This window comes from Vombatus ursinus, unplaced genomic scaffold, assembly GCF_900497805.2.
Source record: "Vombatus ursinus unplaced genomic scaffold, bare-nosed wombat genome assembly UNPS02014959.1, whole genome shotgun sequence".
In the NCBI taxonomy this organism is placed as follows: Eukaryota; Metazoa; Chordata; class Mammalia; order Diprotodontia; family Vombatidae; genus Vombatus; species Vombatus ursinus.
In genome coordinates, this window is record NW_020954737.1 from 18462150 (window position 1) to 18483115 (window position 20966).

At 36.5% G+C, this 20966-nt stretch overlaps 1 protein-coding gene across 1 annotated transcript in view; it reads left to right on the forward strand.

Moving 5' to 3' along the window:
* Positions 1-1422: 1422 nt before the first annotated feature.
* The window catches only part of SLC25A36 (solute carrier family 25 member 36), a 40070-nt gene continuing 20526 nt past the window's right edge, over positions 1423-20966 (forward strand). Inside the window, exons 1-4 of the mRNA XM_027845249.1 lie at positions 1423-1559; positions 7629-7799; positions 11049-11126; positions 18516-18616. Of these exons, the coding sequence (XP_027701050.1) occupies positions 1519-1559; positions 7629-7799; positions 11049-11126; positions 18516-18616 (391 nt within the window). The 5' untranslated portion in view covers positions 1423-1518. The remainder of the gene's footprint in view (positions 1560-7628; positions 7800-11048; positions 11127-18515; positions 18617-20966) is intronic.

Sequence of the window (20966 nt, forward strand, 5' to 3'; positions counted from 1 at the left end):
CAAAAGAACTGAACCCCTTTGAAAAAAACATATTGGAAACAGCAATTGTAAAATACACTTTTAAAAATGTTAACTTTTCTTTAGTTGACCTTGAAAACTAGGGCATCCAATAGCAAAAGAGTTCAGGGTGGTGAATCTCTCAGTGGGTCATCAAAAATATTCATCTTGCACGATTCCCCTACATACAGCTTATCCTCTGGAGCTACTCTCCCAAATCCAGGGCCAGGACTCCCGGGACTGCCCACCTACTGAACAATTGGAATTGTATTCTCAACCAGAAAATACTAAAGGACTCAGTGGTCTAGAGCGATGTATCATTAGGGCTGGTGTCAGATGGACTCCCACTCTACACATATGTGAAATGTTTAAAAACAGCCTAAAACTTTGTTCACAACTAGACCTCCATTGTTACAGATTTTTAATTGCTTAAGAACAATCCAAGCTTTGCTTGCATCGGTCAAACGAGATATTGACCCCCACCTAATACTAGTACAAAGGCTAAATGGGGCGAAGTGGTTTCAACTCTACACGTCCAGAAATGTAAACGTCAAAGAAAAATGGAAAAAAAGAAAAAAAGATTCAGGTGTTTTAAAATGTTTTCTTCCCCTTCCCCCCCCACCCCCAGCAGGGTTGGGACTTTCTGACCCCTCTTTGGTGAGTGTTTTGTTTTGCTTTTTTCTCCCTGGCCTTTCCCTTCTGAGAGTGCAACACAGTCATGAAGTTATGAGACCCCAAGGCTGTGAAGTCGGATGCAGCAAGGTCAATGTGACAATAACCCACTGCCCAGAGTACCCGGCCCTGCTAACGTAGGGCACGGGAAGGACACCAGACGTTCACTGTGCCACTGTGCTTACAACCCGCCCCCCACTTTTCGCTTGGCTGCCGGGGCTTCTAGGCCCCGTATCTATGGCCGCCATCCAGCCTCAGCGCCGTCGTTTACGGAGCGTGAAGAACCCGAGCCGGCGCCCGCCCCAGAGGTACGCGGTCCCCTACCCGGAGGCCACCACGGTCCCCTACCCTCCTGTTTGCCCCCCCTCCCTGCTTTCATTGAGAAGAGGCTTATTGATCACGTGAAAGCGGCGTGCGGGCGGAGTGACGCCATGGCGGGGGCGGGCCAATAAGAGCCTCTGTTTATGTCGGGGTCATTTGAATATTCAAGATTGTGGCCCCCGTTCCGCCCGCCTGCCTTCCCTGAGGTCCGCTTTCCGGGCCCCTAGCCAAGCCGGGAGGGAGGCTAAGGCGGCGGAGGCGGCGAAGGCGGGGAGTGCGGGCCCAGGGGCTGCGGGACCTGAGAGCCGAGGAGCCGAGGTGCGGGCGGGGGGAAGCAGCCGCGTCGCGGTTGCCTTGAACCCCCCCTCCCACTACGCCCCCCCCCTCGGCCACCCCTCCTCTGCTCCCCCCACCCCTCACGTCTGAGCTGCGCAGCTCGGGCCTGCCTGGGGAGCCAAGCCGCCGCCGCCGCCGCCCGGCCCCATCCCGGTCCAGCCTTCTGCACTCGGGGGACATGCGGGAGAGAGAATGAACCAGAGCGATACGTTGGTGCATCTGTTTGCTGGAGGGTACGGATCAGGTGGGGGATGGGGGGGGAGGATGGAAGGGGAGGAACAGAGAAAAAGGAAAGGGGGAAGGGGGCTAGGGGAAAGGGACGGCTTGGAGCCGCGGGGATGGGGGTGGGGTGAGGCCGGGGAACTGCCAAGTCGGGGGAAGAGGGTGCGGAGCCCTCGGCAGGATTGAAACAAAGACAAAAAACAGTAATAATTAACAGCTTGTCTGTCACGCCTTGCCAAAATGCTCCGCGTGCATCCCCTCATGGGGGGGTTCGGGCGGACTGGCGGGGGGCGGGGGAGGTGGCGGCGGTAGTCGTCAGGCCTCGCTCCTTGGGCCGCCTGTCCTCGTGTAGGCTCCGAGGCCTGGCAGGTGGTGACTCTTGTAGGTCGGGGAGAGGAGGAGGAGGAGGAGGAGGAGGAAGAAGAACAAGAAGAGGGGGAGGAAGGCCCAGAAACTGGGGAGCCGGGGACAAAATGGGTGCCCTTGGAGCAGCCCGAGGCCTCCAGGCCCGCCGAGGCTCCCGGCCTTTCTTGGTCTGGGCTCCGAGGAGCTTTAGGACCAGCCCAAGGGGACAGGCTTTGGGCTCTTCTCTAACCCTAGCCGGGCTGCTGCGGATCCACCCCGGTTATGGGGGAGGGGTGTTGGGGGGGGATGCCTCAGAGCCTGCTGAGTTGGAAGCACCCCCCTCCACCTTGTGCCCAAATGTGTTACCTAATGGAAAAACCTTAATGAATTCCTCTGTAGATAAGCTACATTCCCTATTGCTTTACTGAAGTTAACTGGGGAGAATTTCCATGTTTTGCCAGTAGTTTTCTGTGTTTACAGAAACTGGAACTGAAATCTCAGTCTCCTGACGTCTCTCTACCCTTTCCGTTATCTAATGAAGAGGACCATTTATGTTTGCTTTTTCTAAGGGATTTTGAGGAATATAAAGAAATCTTACTGTAATGTCATAGAAGACTATAAGTAAAGCCCTTTTGCATATTCCTTCCTTCCTTAAACTAAATTCCTTGAGAGAGGGTCAGAGGATCTTTTATAAAAGCTAGGTTTTATGCCATATAATTGTACAGTTAAGATCTATGTTGTCAGCTTCATAAGGTTGGGACACTAATTCTTTGTGCAGTGTTTAATACAGTTAGGCACCTAAAAATGCCCTTTGATAGTTCACTTTACAAATCTTTAACCTGAGGTGTTATGTTTTCTGTATCAATTGGAAGTGATAAGACTTTTTAACATTTCTTTTGACCAAGAATTTTTCCCCAAATAAATGTTTTGGGTTAGAGAGATGAACTGAATTGCTAATTAATGAAAATAACCTAAGGATATTTTCCTTTTAACTGGTTTAAACCTTTATGTGATCTTAGTATTGTAGATTTAGAACTGGAAAGGACCTTAGAGATCATCTAGCTCTATCCTATTATTTTACAGAGAAGGGTGAAATTAATTGCCCACATCCAGTCATACTGTATGCTTTGGAGCTGTGATTTGGATCTAGACATTTTAATATTAAATTCAGTTCTCATTTCACTAAACTTGTACCTCACTTTGTGGGATCTATGAGTTTCAAAGGAAAAAAGTATTACCAATCTATTATCTTGGTAACATCAGTCATTTCAAATAAATTAGATTCTGAGTCCATATTAGATTAGGATCACTAGTCAGTTATTTTGTCTCTATTTATAAAGGAAAAGCCTTCACACAGTTTGTTTTTTAAATTTAATATGTATGTATTTTCCTACACTTTCAGTTTTATCAGTGTGAGGATCTCCTTGTACATTATGCAGATCAAGATACAGTCTCCCCCCCCCTTAGGCAATTGGGGTTAAGTGACTTGCCTAGGGTCACACAGCTAGTAAGAGTGTTTGGTCCGAGGCTGCATTCGAACTCAGGTCCTCCTGACTTCAGGGCAGGTGCTCTAATCCACTGGGCCACCTCGCTGCCCCAAGATACATTCTTAAGAGAGTCCCATGGAGACAATGAAAGAGCTAAATGACTTACCCATGCTCACAAAGGTTGTGTGTGTTAGAAGCAGGACTTGACCCCCAGTCTTCCTGATTCCAAGACTAACCCTTTCTTGAACAAACTTTTTTTTTTTAAAGACCTAGGATTTGAGTCTAACAGATTTTTTAGGGCTCAGAATTGTAGGAATAAAGACAGGATAGTACATTGTAAAGCCATTGTACTAAGAGTAAAACAATCCAGATTTTAGACCCAAGTCAGCCATTAAATCATTTTAGATCAGTCCTTTTACAAATTCTTTGAACCTCAGTTTTATAGAATCAGAGACCTACTGGACATTGGGCAAATCTTTCACTCTCTTTCTAGGCTTCCAGTGTTTTCATTATAAAGTGAGATCAGTACCCTCACTATGCAGCTACAACAGGGAAGACTAAAGAGACTGAAAAAAAATGCCCAGTATCAAGGAGTTTTTCCTTCATCTGTAAAATTCGAATTGGACCTAATCTTGTCTTCGTGGATATTGAACATTTAAGCATTGATCTTTATAAGTCCTTTATGGGAGAGTGGATTTAAATTTCATTCTTTGTATGTTCTTAGGAGAAATGTGATGAAATAAATTTGGACTTGAAAATTCTGAGATCTAATTCTTGTTTTCACAGTAACCACATAGGGAAAATGAGAAATGTATCATTATTCTTGTCCAGGTTTTGGTGAGTTTGTGGTTGAAATTGTGCTGACCACTTTAAACCAATATCCCCAGTATGAGGAACTTCTAGTGTTGAAACTCCCTCCACTGGTCTCAGTGAACAGCTTCTTTACAAAGAAGTCTTACAGTTAGGTCTTAGTTGCCTGGGACCCTGAGAGGTTTGAGTGACTTGTGCATGGTCACAACCAGTGTATTTCAGAAAGCAGGACTTGAACTCAGGTCTTCCTGACTCTAAGGGAGTGCTTCTAACCACTACACAAAGCTGCTATAGTTATTACATGGATTAAATTATTAAAGGTCATAAATGTCTTTGGAAATTGACAGGGGTTAAATTTTATGGATAGTTAATATTTCACAGTAACAATGAATTTTATGATAAAGAAAATTTTAACACATTGGCGTTTTCAAACTGCCCAGTAGTGTTTACTGATACATAGTCAAGTAGGTAGTAGCTGTATTGTGTATATATTGGCTTATCAGGATCACAGAAAGATTTCTAGTAGCAAGCGGCATTGTTAAATAAGAAATAGTTGGAAGCTGGCACTGTACCTTGTATTCATCTGACTTACTCACATGCATGCCCCGTGCTTCCCATAAGACACTCTTTGGTCTGATTTATTGGCAGAGTTAATATTCAGAGTTGTTTTTAAGGTATGTCTTTGAGTCATTCTAGTTTTAAAAAATAACTATCCACAGATTAACTATTACTGCCTTTAAAAAAAAGTGATCATAGTACAGTTTTAGCTATAATTCAAATTTTGTGTTATTTTTGCAATTTTTTTTTACAAAAAATAAAAGAAGCTATATAGATTAAAATGTTCTTTGACATTTTTGAGAGAATCAAAGTTCCAATAGTTACTACTATATTGACTGTGCCTAGCTTTACATCACTTAACACAAACGGAGAGAGGGATATTACATATTGAAAGAGTTCAAAAAGAAAACAAAAATTTTGTGGCGTGTTTTGAAATTTGGTATGCAATTTCCATTTTTCTGTGCAGTTTTTTTCTATACTGAAAGAACTTTATAAATGTTAACAATATAAGATATTTCTTTATGTTGAACTCTTAAACTATCCAAATTGTATTACTATTATTGCAATGCTATTATATCAGAAATTGCTCCATTAAAAGAGTCATATCTTAGAAATTGAAAGCGTTAGTTGTGCAGATATTATCATAAGAGTATGTGTCATGAAGACCAATATCTTGTACATAAAAAGTATTCTGGCATTTATGGTAATTTTTACATTCTTCATTTCCTCTTTAAACCTTCTTTAATGTCTGTTTTTCTCTTTTACTTGATTCCTTTCCCCCACTAACCCTTTTCTTTCTCCTTTGCCTATCTTAGCCCTTGTAGGAACAAACAATTTCGTTATTTAGCACCATTCATTCATGGTACTTAGGACTGAAAAGGCTGCTGACCTTCTAGAGTATTAATAGACAGATTATTTCTCAATTGTGGTACAGTAAAAATAATAACCAATAGATATTTGTCATTATTAATGTGAATGTATAAATGTTCTCACAATTACAATATTTATAAAATTTTCCCAGTCTATGATTTTGCTTTGTAGATATTCCATTGGTCAGTGCAGATTACATCCCATCTGCACCTTCTGAAGCATCCTGTGCAATTCTTGAGCGGGTTATCCCATAGTTCCTTCATTTATAGAGGATCTGCCCCGCATGTTGGAATATACCTAAGAATAGCATAATTTTTAAACAGTCTATATAAACATTTATGTAAATTAAAAATAACTGGAATAATAAGGATATTTTTGACATAATGAAATTGTAAAAACATTCAAACAGCCTTACAAATAAGAATATTCCCAAATATAAAAGAAAATTAGGCAGAAGGCATAAAAATACAAGCTTTGCCTATATTACAATCTATATATAAATTTTTTAGGTTATGTTTGGAGGAGTGAATTATGAGCATATTTGACTATAGGTAGGCAGTCATTTTCTTTAACATAGTGATGTTGGGAGAGCAATAAGTGCACTAAGAAGGTGAATAAATGCAAAATGTATAAATATAAAAGATTATGAAATGGTAGTGCTAAAAGGAACCTTACAGATCATCTGATCCAAGTCTTCATTTTTCACCACTGACAACTAAAAGCAGATTGACACCAGTGAAAACTGTGTATGTAAAGATTATTTTGAACTCATCTAAGGCTTCTTTTTTTTAAAAAAAAAAATTTAAATGTAAAATTTTATGTGTCTAATGTAACTGGTGATAATTTGGTTCTTATTGTACTTTTGTTAGCTATCTAAAACAGCCAAATGTTATGTCTTTAGATTTTGTCTTTGATTCTCTGTCCTCATTCACCTTTATTTCTCTTCTGATGCATCCCAGGACAGATCCAGACCTGCAGCTTTTGGTTCTATTTACAGTCAAAAGCTCTTGAAAAGACCAGTCAAATGCATTGCCTGCTGAGCACATCTTATGATTCTGGCTCCATATGAAACTTGACCCTGCGTGGGCCAAGAATCTTAGAATAGTAGTAAAGCTCAAAGCCACTTACCTTGCACATGTCCAATAATCACTTTTGCACATGAAATTCTTTGACAGTTTTCAATCACTGAAGCTCATCTTACCTTCCTTTTTTCGCTTAATTCATTTAGAATTACTAAACTAAATTTTATTTCAATAAAATACTGTTTTCAGCACAGTATAAAAACATAACAGGTTTTCTGGAGGGTAACAGACTGGTGAAGAGGAAAGGATATTTTCAGTCAGAGTTGACGACGTAAATATCAGATAGAAGAATGAACAAGTCAGGTCAAGAACATCTCAGAGATGATCTTGAATGGAATGGTGCAGGGGAAGAAAACAAGCAACAGGGGGAGATGAGGATCAGATGTAACAAGAGTCACCTGAGTAGCTGAAACCACTGGAATGCATACTCTCCCTGTGGGAGTGAATTATAAGGACAGAAGAACTGAAGGTCTAGAGGAATTTCTATAATTAATGGAAAGTGAAGAAAAAAGTGGGCCAAGCAGTGATGGTAAGGAAGAGCTAAAGAAGGAACAATCAGAGAGATGAAAAAGAATTTGACAGGCCTAAGCAGAAGTATCCTTAATGCCTAGTTTCCTCTGTAGACATTTCAGAGATCTTTTTCCCTTCTGTTCTCATTCTTTTCACCTCACTACCTGCCTAAAAATTACAAAGCTTTTTCAAATGTAAAAAGATTTGAAACCTTTTTCCTCCAGGCATTTTTCTTCAACACAGATGAAAAATGTGACAAAAAAAATAAAAATCACTCACCTGTTTCTTCCCTGCTCAGAGCTATTTCTTATAGTTGAGCATCTGGAAGAGGGCAAAGTCTACATGTGGGACAGAAGAAAAAGTTGTTTTGAGGAACAAGTAGAACAGCAATTATTTCTGTGTGTTTTCTTTTTTGCAGATGTGGGGGAACTGTTGGAGCAATTCTAACATGTCCACTAGAAGTTGTGAAAACAAGGCTTCAGTCCTCCTCTGTGACACTTTACATCTCTGAAGTACAGCTGAACACCATGACTGGTGCTAGTGTCAACAGGGTAGCTAGAGTCTCTCCTGGACCTCTCCATTGTCTAAAGTAAGTACGCTTATGTATTCTCCTCAGTCTGTCAATAATACTAAGTAGATCTTGGCATGTTACATATAATTTACAAAATTTGAAACATTTTAAAACTATTTAATAAGATTAGAGAAGCTACTCTGTGTATTCAGATTATTTCAGTTAATGGTATTGTAAATTTCTGGTTGGCCTGTGTGGCTGGAATAGGGGAACTATGATTCTCAAATTATGTGTGTTTGAGTTCTATTTCTGTACTTAGGCAGAAGAACAAAAATATATCTTTTTTGTATCCCTTCCCAGGAACCTAACAGTGATATTACATGCATTAGATTAATGAGTTGATTAATGAGTTATATAATGTTTACATAAGGAGTAGTAGTACCAATATAATCTTGCTTTGTTTAATACTTTAGCTTTTCAAAAGTTATATATTGTGAGGCAGATAATTTAAGTTGATAATAATTTTTGCATGCAGATAGATGATGCACAATTTCATGTGTACATATTGGTATTTTAGCAACAACAAAATGATTTATTGATCTGAAAATAGTATTTATTATTTTTGCCTCCTGATAAAATATATTTTCTAGTAACAGAAATAAAATCATCCACTGTTAACCTTTGCTAAAAAAAAAATAACTTAATAGACAAAAAATAGTAATAATCTTTTTTATGTTTCAAGATAGCTAGAGCTTAAAAATGAGTTAGGAGTTTTCCCAACATTTTTAGAAGATCCTAAGTTTCTTAGAGAATCAAAAATGCCAAATAGTTGATAACCAACAAAAAATTATTAATTGCCTTCCTGTTTCGGGTTAGGCAGTGGAAATACAGATACAAAAATGAGACATCTCGTTACCCAAAGAACTTTCAACAGTCTTTCCTTGTACACCTGAAAAATAGAAAAATCATTGAAGATTAGCATTTTCAGGACTGCTTATGTAACCAAATGTTCTGTGTCTGCGTTTATCAGCCATTTAGAGCTAGACCTATTTGAACTAAGTTCAATGATGTTTACTTTTTAGTAGTAAAATAAACTCATCCTGTGTTGCCCTTTGCCCCAAGAAGATTTCATCTGCTTGTCCTTTCCTTTGTTAAATTGACTAAATTAAAGGGCTACTTTAAGATTTTTTTCAAACTTAAGAAAGAGAATGTTTTATAGAACATCATCTATAATGCATTGATATTTGATGCTACTGACCACCTCTCCTTAAAATATGTTCCTTTTTTGATGTGTGACATTGTATTTTTAAAAATTCTTTTTCATCTCTGTGATTGTTCCTTCTTTAGCTCTTCCTTACCATCATGGCTTGGCCCACTTTTTTCTTCACTTTCCATTAATTATAGGAATTCCTTTAGACCCTCAGTTCTTCTGTCCTTATAATTCACTCCCACGGGGAGAGTATGCATTCCAGTGGTTTCAGCTACTCAGGTGATTTGCCTGTTCTGTTTATTCCTCTGCTCAGCAGCATGAATTATATTCACATTTCTTACATTGCTCTGTAACATTGTTACGTTACTCTGTTTTGTCTGTAATCTTTCTACAAGGTTAGATGAAAAATCTCTGAATGGCAAAGAACTGTATCTGTTGTTTCTTTTGTGTCTCTTCCCTTTACCTAGTAGAATGTGCTGTTTACAATAGGTACTTATTATCATAATATTATCATAATAATAGAGTGGAATACTTGATAACAGATTAGTAGACAATTTAGTAACTTATCTGTTTAAATAATTTTGGAATAGATTATGATTCTTCTCTAAAGTGATAAATATGCTATGCTAAACCTTATTTTCCCTTTAGTGGTTGGTTGATATGTATCCCTAGCTAGGAAATACAACCCAGTCCAGTTGTAGGCAGATTATTGTCAGACTCAGATGTGCATAGGAGTTGCTTGTATTATTATTTTGACTCACAGATTAATCATGAAAATCTTTACTAGTATAACTGATCTCTGGGGGTTTTTCTTTCTTTCTTTTTTTTCTTTTTTAATAAATTTCTAGACAATCTTTCTCTTTTTCTTCATCACCAAAACTTCCTCCAGTGTATCTTCCTCTGCCCCCTTCCAAATAGCCATCCCATAAAACAGAATTTTATTTGCTTGTTTTTTGAGACTGGATCTCTTTATCTTACCTAGCCTGGAAGTACAGCAGCTTCATGGAGCTCATTTCTAATGCTGAACAGTAAGAAGCCTTAAACCTGCTCCCTTTTTCTGAACTGGACTACTTAGCCCCTCCTTAAGCAACCTGATAGTCCTTCGCTTCTGGGGCTCATTATATTAGTTCCAGACATAATATGGACACCTGATCAACTTTAACCCTAATGTAGTTCAGAACCCCCAAACTCAGGTGATCCATCAGCCTCAACTTCTCCCAATAGTAGGGATTACAGACATGTACTACCAGCCAAATATAATATTTTTAAAGTAGAAAAAAAGATTTAAAAAATAATTTGATAGAAAAAAATTGGCAAAATTGATTGCTCCATCAAAAAAAAATTCTGAAAATGTGTGAAAACTACCACATCTCTGGATATCCCACCTCTTTAAAGAGGTGGAGTGGTTGTGTGTTCTCATCCCTGCTTTGGAGTCATACTTTTTCTTTGTAATTATGTAATATTCACTTTTGATTGTGTTTTGCTGCATCTGTGTTGTAAACATTCTATATACAGTTTTCTTGCCTCTGTTCACTTCACTCTGAGTCAGTTCATGTAGATCTTTCCATGCTTCTCTGTATTCATCACATTCAGTCATTTTTTAGAACTCAGTACTGTTTCATTATATCCATATTCCACCTTCCCCCAATCAGTAAACATCTACTGTGTTTCCAATTTTTTGATATCACAAAAAGTGCTACTATAAAATTTTGGTATGTATGGGGACTTTCTTCTTATCAGTGGCCTCCTTGAGCTATAAGTCTAGTGGTGGAATCTCTGAGTCAAAGGGTATGGACATTTTAATCAGTTTATTTGCATAATTCCAAATTGCTTTCCACAGTGGTCATCCTGATTCACAGTTCCACCAACAGTGTACTAATGTGCCTATCTTCCCATAACTCCTCTTTTAGGGAGGAATATGAAACCAATATATGTCTTACCATGAGGTAACTAAATGAAGCCTTCCATAACTTTTTAGATTGTTCTTGGAAAACAAAAATTGATGATAAAAAAAAAGAACAGCACCTGATTAAAGTATACATGTATAATTTGTTGTTTAAAATATTTTTATGACAAACTTTACCTTCCTTATGAAATATTTTCTTTTTCTCTTTCAGGATGATCTTGGAAAAAGAGGGTTCTCGTTCTTTGTTCAGAGGATTAGGCCCTAATTTAGTAGGAGTGGCCCCTTCCAGGTAAAAAATAAAAATAGTAAACAAAAATATTGTTTTTTCGAATTTCAAGATAAATGAACTTTGACAGCTAAATGGACTAAAAGCACTATATGAAAATGTTTTTAGGGTCTTTGTTTTATTAAAAGTAAAAATCTATTTTCAGAAGGTATTAAGTTTGAGGATAGTGGAGTTTTGTGGCCACCTTTTATCTTCTCTTTTTTCCCCCCACATAATCCACTTTTCATTGTTAATACTAATAAGAATAATCATTTAGATTAACAATTGAAAAAATATATAATTGAATATATAAAACATAAAACCTTGGTATGAGAGATCTGGGTACTAGTGAAGAAAGTATAACAAAGAAGTTCTTGAATTTCTACACCAACTAACTAAAATGCTATCTCCCCCCTCTCCTTCATAGCAGTACTTCTTAAGAAAGTAGTCCATGACCAGTGCCTCCCTCCTTACCTTCTCTAACCCTGTGCCCTGCCTCCACCCCCACCCCTTCATTCAGCTACCTTTAATCTGGCTTCTATCCCTACAATGCTAATTAGGCTGTTTTCTCACAGGTCCTCATCTTACTTGATCTTTTTACTGCATTTGACATTATTAAGTACCTCTTTCATCTAGATAATATTTTCTCTTTCCTTTGCTTCAGAGATGCCTATTCTTCTGGATCTCCTAACTCTGATTCAAGGGTATATGCACAGATTTCAAGAGGTCTAAGAACTTGGATAGAAAAAAAATTACAACTTTATTACTTATCTCTTAAGTGAAATTTAGCTTTTCCTTACATTAAAAATGTAGGCAACAAAACATTATTCTGAGAAGAGTTCCATAGTTCCTCGGATTGCCATCTGGAGTCTGTGACTTTTAACAAGTTTAGAACCCTGGCTTTAATTGCTCCCATGTGCTTCATTTCTTATTTTATTCCTAATTCCTCTGAATGGCTATTTCCCAAGGTTCTGATCTTGATTCATGTATAATCCCACTCACTTGCATGCTTCCTTCCTCCTTTTTATCTCTCTTCTTTGGAAATCTCCCTGTCTTTAACTGTCCTCCCTAGGGAGATAAATCTTACCATCATTCATTTGTTCTCCCATACCTGAAACCTTGATGTATTTAACCTTTCCCTGCTTCATATCTTTTGCATTCTGCTTCCTCAGCATCTCTCAAATCCTTCTCCTTTTCTATTTCTGCTATCCTAAAGTAGACTCATTAACTCACTCTTGGACTATTTCAATTGCCTCCTAACAAGTTCCTCCTGCCTTCACTTTTCTTCCCCTGATCTAAGCAATCCTTCATACTTTCTGCCAGACTACTATTCCTTCGGAATAGAACTAATGATACCACTGTTCTGCTCAAAATCCTTCAGTGGTTCCCTATTTCTTACTAAGTAAAATTTAGATTCTGTAGCCTAATACTCAGGGCATTCCAACCACTTCCCTTTCCTATCTATCATATTATTTCCTCCCTCATAAGCTAAGCTCCAACTCAACTGAATTTCTTTGCCCCCCATTCATACCTGATATTTTTTGGCTCCTATGCCTTTGTTAATACTATTTCTTTCACCTAATATCTCCTCTGTCACTTTTCCTGTTATAATCCTACCCATCTAGCAGTAGAGTAGAAACAGTACTTTAAGGTTTTAGAGAGGGGCCATATAGACCTTCTCAGGTATCAGACCAGAGTAGTACCATGCATGATGTCATAGGAATGCAAATAATTTAGAAAGTATGAAATAAAAAATGTTAATTGCTTTCTGAGTTGAGAAATCTAAATAATGTAATTCCAGTTTTTAACATTTGTGATTAATGCTGCACATCCATATGTGGGTATCAAAAGGCGTGTGGGGAGAGCTTATTTTTTCCTTAAGTAATTTAACTTAAGTTAGTGGTCATTTGAAATTTTTCCAAGACAGACCATTGAAGGGAGTAAATACCTACAAAAAGGAACATATCAAAATGTATAAGAAAATGCCATAGTTAGATTTAAAATTTTTGATGGTATCTCTTCAGAGAGTCCTGTTGTAATAAAAGGAAAAACTTTGTCATTGGATTGAAACACCATGGAACTGGGTAAATTTGTAAAATTTTAGCAATAGACCTTTGCATTTTTTTTAAATCTGAATTACATGGGTGGAACCAGAAGTTCCATCTTTCTTTAAGCTTGAAAAATCATGAGCATTTACTATGCTTTTACTGTGTGCCACTTGTTGTTCAGTCATTTTCAGTAGCATCCAACTCTTTGTGAGTTCATTTGATCTTTTCTTGGCAAAGACTAGAATGATTTGCTATTTCCTTCTCCAACTCCTTTTACAGATGAGAAAACTGAGGGAAACAGGGTTAAGTGACTTGTACAGGGTCACAGAACTAGTAAGTGTCTGAGGCTGGATTTGAATCAGGAAGGTGAGTCTTCCTGACTCCAAGCCTGGCACTCTATCCAGTGTACTACCTGTTGCCCAACTACATGCCAGGCACCATGCTAAACACTAGGGACACAAATAACAAGTAGTCTCCCTGCCCACTGAATATTTTAAATGTACATAAATTTATGTATGTACATAAAATGTACATGCGAGATACATACAGAGCCGATGTAAGATAACCTTAAAAGGGAAGGCACAAGCAGTGAAAGGAACTGGGAAAGTCCTCCACAAGTTGGAATTTGACCTAAATCTTGAAGGAAAGCCTGGGATTCTAGGAGGCAGAAGTGAGGAGGCAGAATATTCCATGCATAGGAGACAACCAATGCAAAGGCAAGTTCACGAGATGGAGGTAAAAAGGACAGCAAGCACATCGGGTGTAGGAGTAGTGTAGAAGGTTGGAAAGCTAACTAAGAAAGGCTTAGGTTATAAGAACACAAAATCCTCCTTCCTCCCTCCCCTTCAAAAAAAGGAATTTATATGTAATTATGGGTAGTAGGGAATCACTGGAGTTTTTTGGGCAGAAGATATGGTCAGGCCACCCTTTCCTCAACTGTAAAATGGAGATAATAATAGTACTACCTCCCAGGGTTGTTGTGAGAAGCAAATGAAGTCACAGTTTTACAGCACTTAGCACATAGTAGGTTCTATTAATAAATGCTTATTCTCTTCCCCTTCTGACCCCAGGCACTATGCTAGGTAAAGATACAAACACAAGAGATCCCCTCCTCTGCAGGCTAAACTCCTGATTTCTGAACTTTACTCTGCTACAAAAACCTATTCCCTCTAGAAGTTTGATACACCCCTGGACTTCTCACTTTGGAAGTGCCCTTCTCCAGCATGGCTTTTCTCTCACTGCCTGGTTCCTCCTAGAACCTCCATTCAAAGGAGGACAACCAAGGCCATCTATGTCTATCTGCATTTCTCTCTAGCCTTCACTAGTGACTCTGGACTTTGTCTATTAGGCCCCAGAAACCTCTTCACTTTGCTTTTCTCACACCTGACAACTATGTTCTAAGGAAGATTCCTGGCCTTCCCACATTAGAATGTAAGCTCCTTGAACGCAGATTCTGTCTTTCTGCTTGTATTTGTATTCCCAGCACCTAGTGCAGTGCCATGAACATAGTCAGCTCTTTTTTCTTTCTTTGTGAGGCATTTGGGGTTAAGTGTCTTACCTGGAGTCACACAGCTAGTAAGTGTCAAGTGTCTGAGGCTAGATTTGAACTCAGGTCCTCCTGACTACAAGGTCGGAGCTCTACCCACTGTGCCACCTAGCTGCCCCTACAGTCAGCTCTTAATCAGTGTTTATTGACTTGACCTCAAAAAGAAGCAAAGAGACAGCAAGGTATAGTGGAAGAGTCGTTGGGTTAGAAGTCAGAAAACCTGCATTCAAAGCACAGCCCTACCATTTATAATCCAGGTGACTCTAGAGAAGCCACTTTACTTCTTTAACCCTTTGATATATGAGAGTTAACTAAATCTGTGATATAAAATTCTATTAATCAATTCATTCATTTGATACTTTCTAGTTAATTTGGTTTATTCTGACTTGTTTTTAAAAAATGGGGCCAAAGTTTCCATTATGTGTGAGGACATACTTGGCTTTCTATAGCCAGAATATCTACACAATTCACTAGTGATATGCTACTTGATAGCTATGTGACCTGGGAAAAATTACTTTGCTTCCTCAGTTTCCTTATTTATAAAAGGCATAATGCTTATAGTACCTACCTCAAAGAGCTATTTTGAGAACAGTGCTTTGTAAACCTTTAAGTGCCTGAGGTAAATATTAGCTATTTTTATTGCTACATGACTAAATTGGAGTGGGGGTGATTAGTACAGCAGAACCCACGCAACCCACATCAACATGTAGCAAGTTTCTCCTGAGTTACATTTTTAAGTGATGGGCCAAGCCAGCTCACTTGATGACTGCCCAATCTAACCATTATGGAATGGATCCCCTAAGTATAGTAAAACAGTATTATATTAAAATAATAACTGACTGACTAGATTAAAATGATAGGTTATGCCCTTCTCAGAAGAAGAGATAACACAGACAGCCAAGATTATTGAAGGATAAAAATTATTTCATCAGGAAGAGCTGACAGGAGGAATTAGGTACATAAAAAATGGGGAAATAATTTCTTAGATTTTAAGAAAATTGTTTCACATCTGTAAAAAAAAAAATGTCAGAATTGGGAGAGATGGGGAGAAAATTTGGAACTCAAAATTTTATAGAAGTGAATGTTGAAAACTAAAAATAAATAAATTTTTTTAAAAGTCAGAACTGATATAATGGGCAAGATTCACTCTTGAAGGGGAGCCTGACATATAAATGAGATAGTAAAGTAATAGTTCTTCCCTAGAGGAAGTTCGTGGCATCAATCATAGATTTATAGCTATAGGGGACCTTTTAGGTACTTTAGTCCAGTCCCTCATTTTCTAGATGAAGAAACTGGGGTCCTGAGAAGATTAAGTAACTTGCCCAAAATTCTACCAGTGGTAAATGTCAGAGATGGAATTCTAACCCAAATCCTCCAAACCTAAGATCCTTTCCACTGCATCATACATGAGGTAAGTCAGGTAAACCAGTCATTCCACTGACCCCTTCAAATTCTCACATGCATTGACTTCAAAATAATGTACAACATTATCATACTTTCAAATATAACCCTCTTTCCCAGTTTATAAAAAATTTCAATAAAATGTTTTGGGTTTTTTTTAAATAATGTCATTAACATTTATTTAATCATGTGGGTTTTCTCCTTTGAATTTTCTGATGCTTAAAAATACTTCACCTCACATCTCTATGATGCTTTATTGCTATTAGAGCATTTGCCTTATAATAATTTAGTCAACTATAGAGTGTTAGTTATAGGTCTCCTCATTTTGCAGATGAGGAAAATGAGTCTTGGATCAAATGACTTGCCCAGTGTCAAGTAGCGCATAGCAGAGCAAGACTTGAGACCAAAATTTTATTGTGTTGAGTCCATTGCTCTTTACATTGCCCCATGAAAAATGGTACTTCTGAAATTAAAGTTACATTTAGAAATGTTCAATTTGCCACATTTTATTCTCCCACCTTTGGTTACATTTGGCAATACATATGTATTTTTGTCTGTACTCTATATCTTGGTAAATATGTTATATCATCATTTAATAATTATTTTCCTGTTAAATTATTTCATTACTTAGGTCTCATACCTTGTCTACTTCCAAAAGGATTATAGATTTTAAAATGAAGAATGCCTTTAAATTCATCAGATATTTTCTTTTTTCCCTTTATCATTTGACATATTTAACATTATTATTCTATGAGTCATTTCATTACCATATCATCAAAATTATATCTATTTTTAAGAAAATGCATCCTGAATCGAGGAATATTCAGCCCTTATAGTTGAGCCATGTCAGTATTTTTTAAATAACAATAGTACCAAAGTTAATTTAAACTTTCAGTGCTATACCAATCAAATTACCAAGGGAATACTTTATAGAACTTAATAAAATAATAACAGAATTCATTTGGAAAAACAAAAGGTTTGAGATGTCAACAGAAATGATGAAAAGAAAGAAGGATGAAAAGGGAATAGCACTTGCAGGCCTCAAACTGTAAAGCAGTAATCATCAGAACCATCTGCTGTTGCTTAAAAAATAAAAAGACAGATCAGTGAAACAGACTAGACAAGGGAGAATCAGAATAATGAAACTCACAGCCTAGTGTTCAATTTTGTGATAGCAGAGAATTGGGAGCAAAGCCTATTTCAATCAGTTGGGGAATGGCTAAGCATGAATATGACACATGATTACAGGGCAGCATAAGAAATGATGAATACCAAGATCTATATGAACCAATTGTAGAGTGAAGTAAGCAGAGCCAAGAAAACAGTAAGAACAGTATAAATATGCAGTTTACAAAAATGCAATGCAAGAACAACCACATACATAGAAATTAAAAGTGAATGGCAAAATTATTAAAAGGATAAGCATGACTCAAAAGGAGCAATATGAGAAGACATCCCCAACCCACCATTTTGAAGAAGTGGGAGGTCCACAAATGTTGCACATATTTTCATATTTTTGATCTATTAATCATTTGTGATTTTGTTCTCTTTTTTCTTTAAAAAAATATTATTTGTTATATAAGATAGCTCTTTCCAGGAGGGAGAGGATTACTGGGGGAAAGGATATTGAAGGTGAACTATGGTAATGTAAAAAATAAAAATCATCAAATCATCAATGCAAACTTATTAAAAATAAAAACTAATTCCAAAAGGGATTAATCTAAGGACTTAGATTAATTTCTAAGATGGTTTTCATTGCTAAAATTACTGTCTGTTGGTTTAAAATGTTGCCTATCCTCAAAGTAATAACATTACTATTCATATCTGAATTCTTATTTTTAAATGTGAAGAGAAAGTAGTTCCTAAAACAGGATTTCTTGTGGTTCTTGTTTCATTAGTTAATGCAGTTAAGTAAGTTTATTCAGCAATCAAAAAAAATCAGTTTGCTTGTTTCCTGGTGTCCATACCACATTTGTACACTTCAGTAAATTTATTTAACCTTAAAATTAGCCCATTCCTGGTTTTTCTAATCATCAGAACCTTGTTCAAACACTTTGTTTCAGTTGGGCAATTGCTAAATAGCCTTAACAGCACTTTTTTGTTTGATCAAGTTGAAAAGATGCTAGCAATACAACATCTATCTTGTACTAAATAAATAGTATTCAGAATCTTTTTTTTTTTTTAAGCCAGACTGAAGTGCTTTGTCATTTTTCTAGGAAAGAAAACGTTTGTAGAACTAACAGTAGTAACCTAATGTTAGATGAGGTCATGGATATGCTTAACTAAATTTTGTTTATTATTTTGTATATTTTGTTAGCATTCTAAAATTAAAATGTTTATTTATCATTTGAAGTCCTAAATGAAACAACAGTTATATTCAGCTATAATAATGTAATTCAAGTTTTATTTTAATTTTAGAGCAATATACTTTGCCGCTTATTCCAATTGCAAGGAAAAAATGAACAGTGTATTTGATCCTGATTCTACCCAGGTTCACATGATCTCAGCTGCAATGGCAGGTAAGGATCTGTAACTTTGTTTTTCTAACTTAACTCTAGAACCCTGATATTAAATTAACTATAATGAATATAAATTGGAAAAGTTAAGATAATTTATCTATTTTGCTTTGTTTAATGCAGATAGTTATAGACTTTTACATTAACCACTATCTGATGAAGAATATTCAGTGGCATATCAGTGTGCATTTTTTTGTATGGGAGAGTTGGAGAAGTATGATCAAGTTAGGCTAATGGTAAATATTTATATTGTCTTAAATATCCTATTGAACACTTATAATTTAATTTTACATATATTTTTAAACCCAAGTATCACTTGCATTATAAAATTATGTAGCTGTAATTCATTCTTCTTTCCTCCTTGATTTTTATTTGTTAGTGCATTTTTCGCTATGCTGCATGTTTTGGCTTCTGCCTGAAATGTGCCGGCAGTTCTTGGTAAAGTATTAATTTGTCCTGTGCTTAAGTACTGCAGTTCTTTTTTTTTGTTTGTTTGTTTGTTATATTTCCTTGTAACTGAGATTGAATAACAAAAATGGTCTGGTGAATATGTTTATAGGATGAATGGTGGGAATATATTTTAAACATTTTATTTAAACCTGAGTAGCATTTTTTCTTTAAATCAGGCATAGATTCTTTGTACACGCTTTGCATAAAAAATGTTTCCAGGAATTTCCCCAGTCGTAACTACTTAATTGCAACATTCAATGTGATAGCTTTTACTATTAGAGTAACTAACGTTTCAGAATCTCTTCAATCACATTGCCTAACAGATAGGCCTTAAATGATTGGTTTGAAATCAGCCATGGTTCTGAAACGACTTGTCACTCTGCGTGGTAAGCACAACCAATGTCTCTCATCTGCCCATAAGATGAGATTTGATACATTAATACTTTATCCCAGATAAAACTATGTTGGGATGCTTCCAGGAAACTTTGAAGTAAACTTCTACAGAAGTTTACTTTTATCGACTATGATTTCTTCTTATCTATCAGTCAACCAACAAGTATTACTTAATGCCTAATGTGTGCTGCTCTATTAACTGCCACCTCACTTGTGGTTTTTTGTTGGTTTAATTTTTTTTAAGCTAAATATAGTTTGGTTTGTTTATTTTGGACCATAATGCTAAGTACAGGATAAATAATTAGACCATTTTACCAAGAAGTTTATGTTGAAATACTCACTTCACTAGGTTTTTGAATGATAGTCATTGATTGTCATACAATAAGTCTAGCGTATATCTTATGGAATTTTTAATAGTATTTTTAATAATCATTGAATAATAGAAGTTTGGAGCTAAAAATCTTAAAAGATTATCTTGTCCAATCCCCTCATTTTGCAGAGTAAAAAACCTTATTTAATTTTATTTCCCAAAACAAATTTCCTCATAGAACTTTGGAGCTAGCAAGAATTTAGAAATCATGTAAGTCCATCACTGATAAATTAAAAATATATAAAGTTGTACATATCAAATTGCTTGCCTTGTCAGTGAGGAGAGGGAGGAGGGAGAGAATTAGGAACTCAAAAATTTTTTAAGTTAATGTTAAAATTTGTTTTTGCATATAACTGGGAGAATAGTAAAATACTAAATTTTTTTTAACTCTGTAAAGGTTAGAAAGGTTAAGTTATTTGCCCGTGTCATTTAGCTAGTTAGTGGTAGCCAGTATTAGAACCCAGGTCTTCATGCAGGGTTCTTAAAAAAGAAAAAGCTAAATTTTTAGCAAAAGAATCATAAATTCTAAAAGTGTTGGAAATTGAACTGTTAGTGTTCTCTTGAACATTTTAGCGCTTCTGTACTCAAAAGCTGTATTTGGACACAACCACTGCATATTTTCTACTTGACAATTTTGCTAGTATTCAACCAGCTGAAGAGTTTTCTAGTTTATGAAAAAATATACAACAGGAAAAGAAAAGAAATCAAATAACAAGTTGATCTTTAAGGCCTTTTCCAGCTCTGAATATATGTCAATGATTATTAAAAATAAAAGGCCATGAAAACATTAAGACATAAGTGATATGGGTAATTATACTATGTGTATAAAAGATCATTTATGATATACCCCAACACAAATAATTACTTATGCCAAGATTATAGATTGTAGACATAGTTTTATTCAGCTAAAGTACTTAAAATAGTGGAGTACTTTTTAATTGATAAAGATACTAGGTAAAAATTATTTTAAAAAATAATACATATTATGAATATATTTCCTTTCTCTTTCTCTCCCCTTGCCCTCACTCCATACAAATTTGAGAAAGTTTCAGAAATGTGTAGAGAACTATTGACTTAATATTGCTTTAGATTGTTTATAACAAAATTTTTTTCCCTGATTACTTGTGTTCTTTTTGCTCA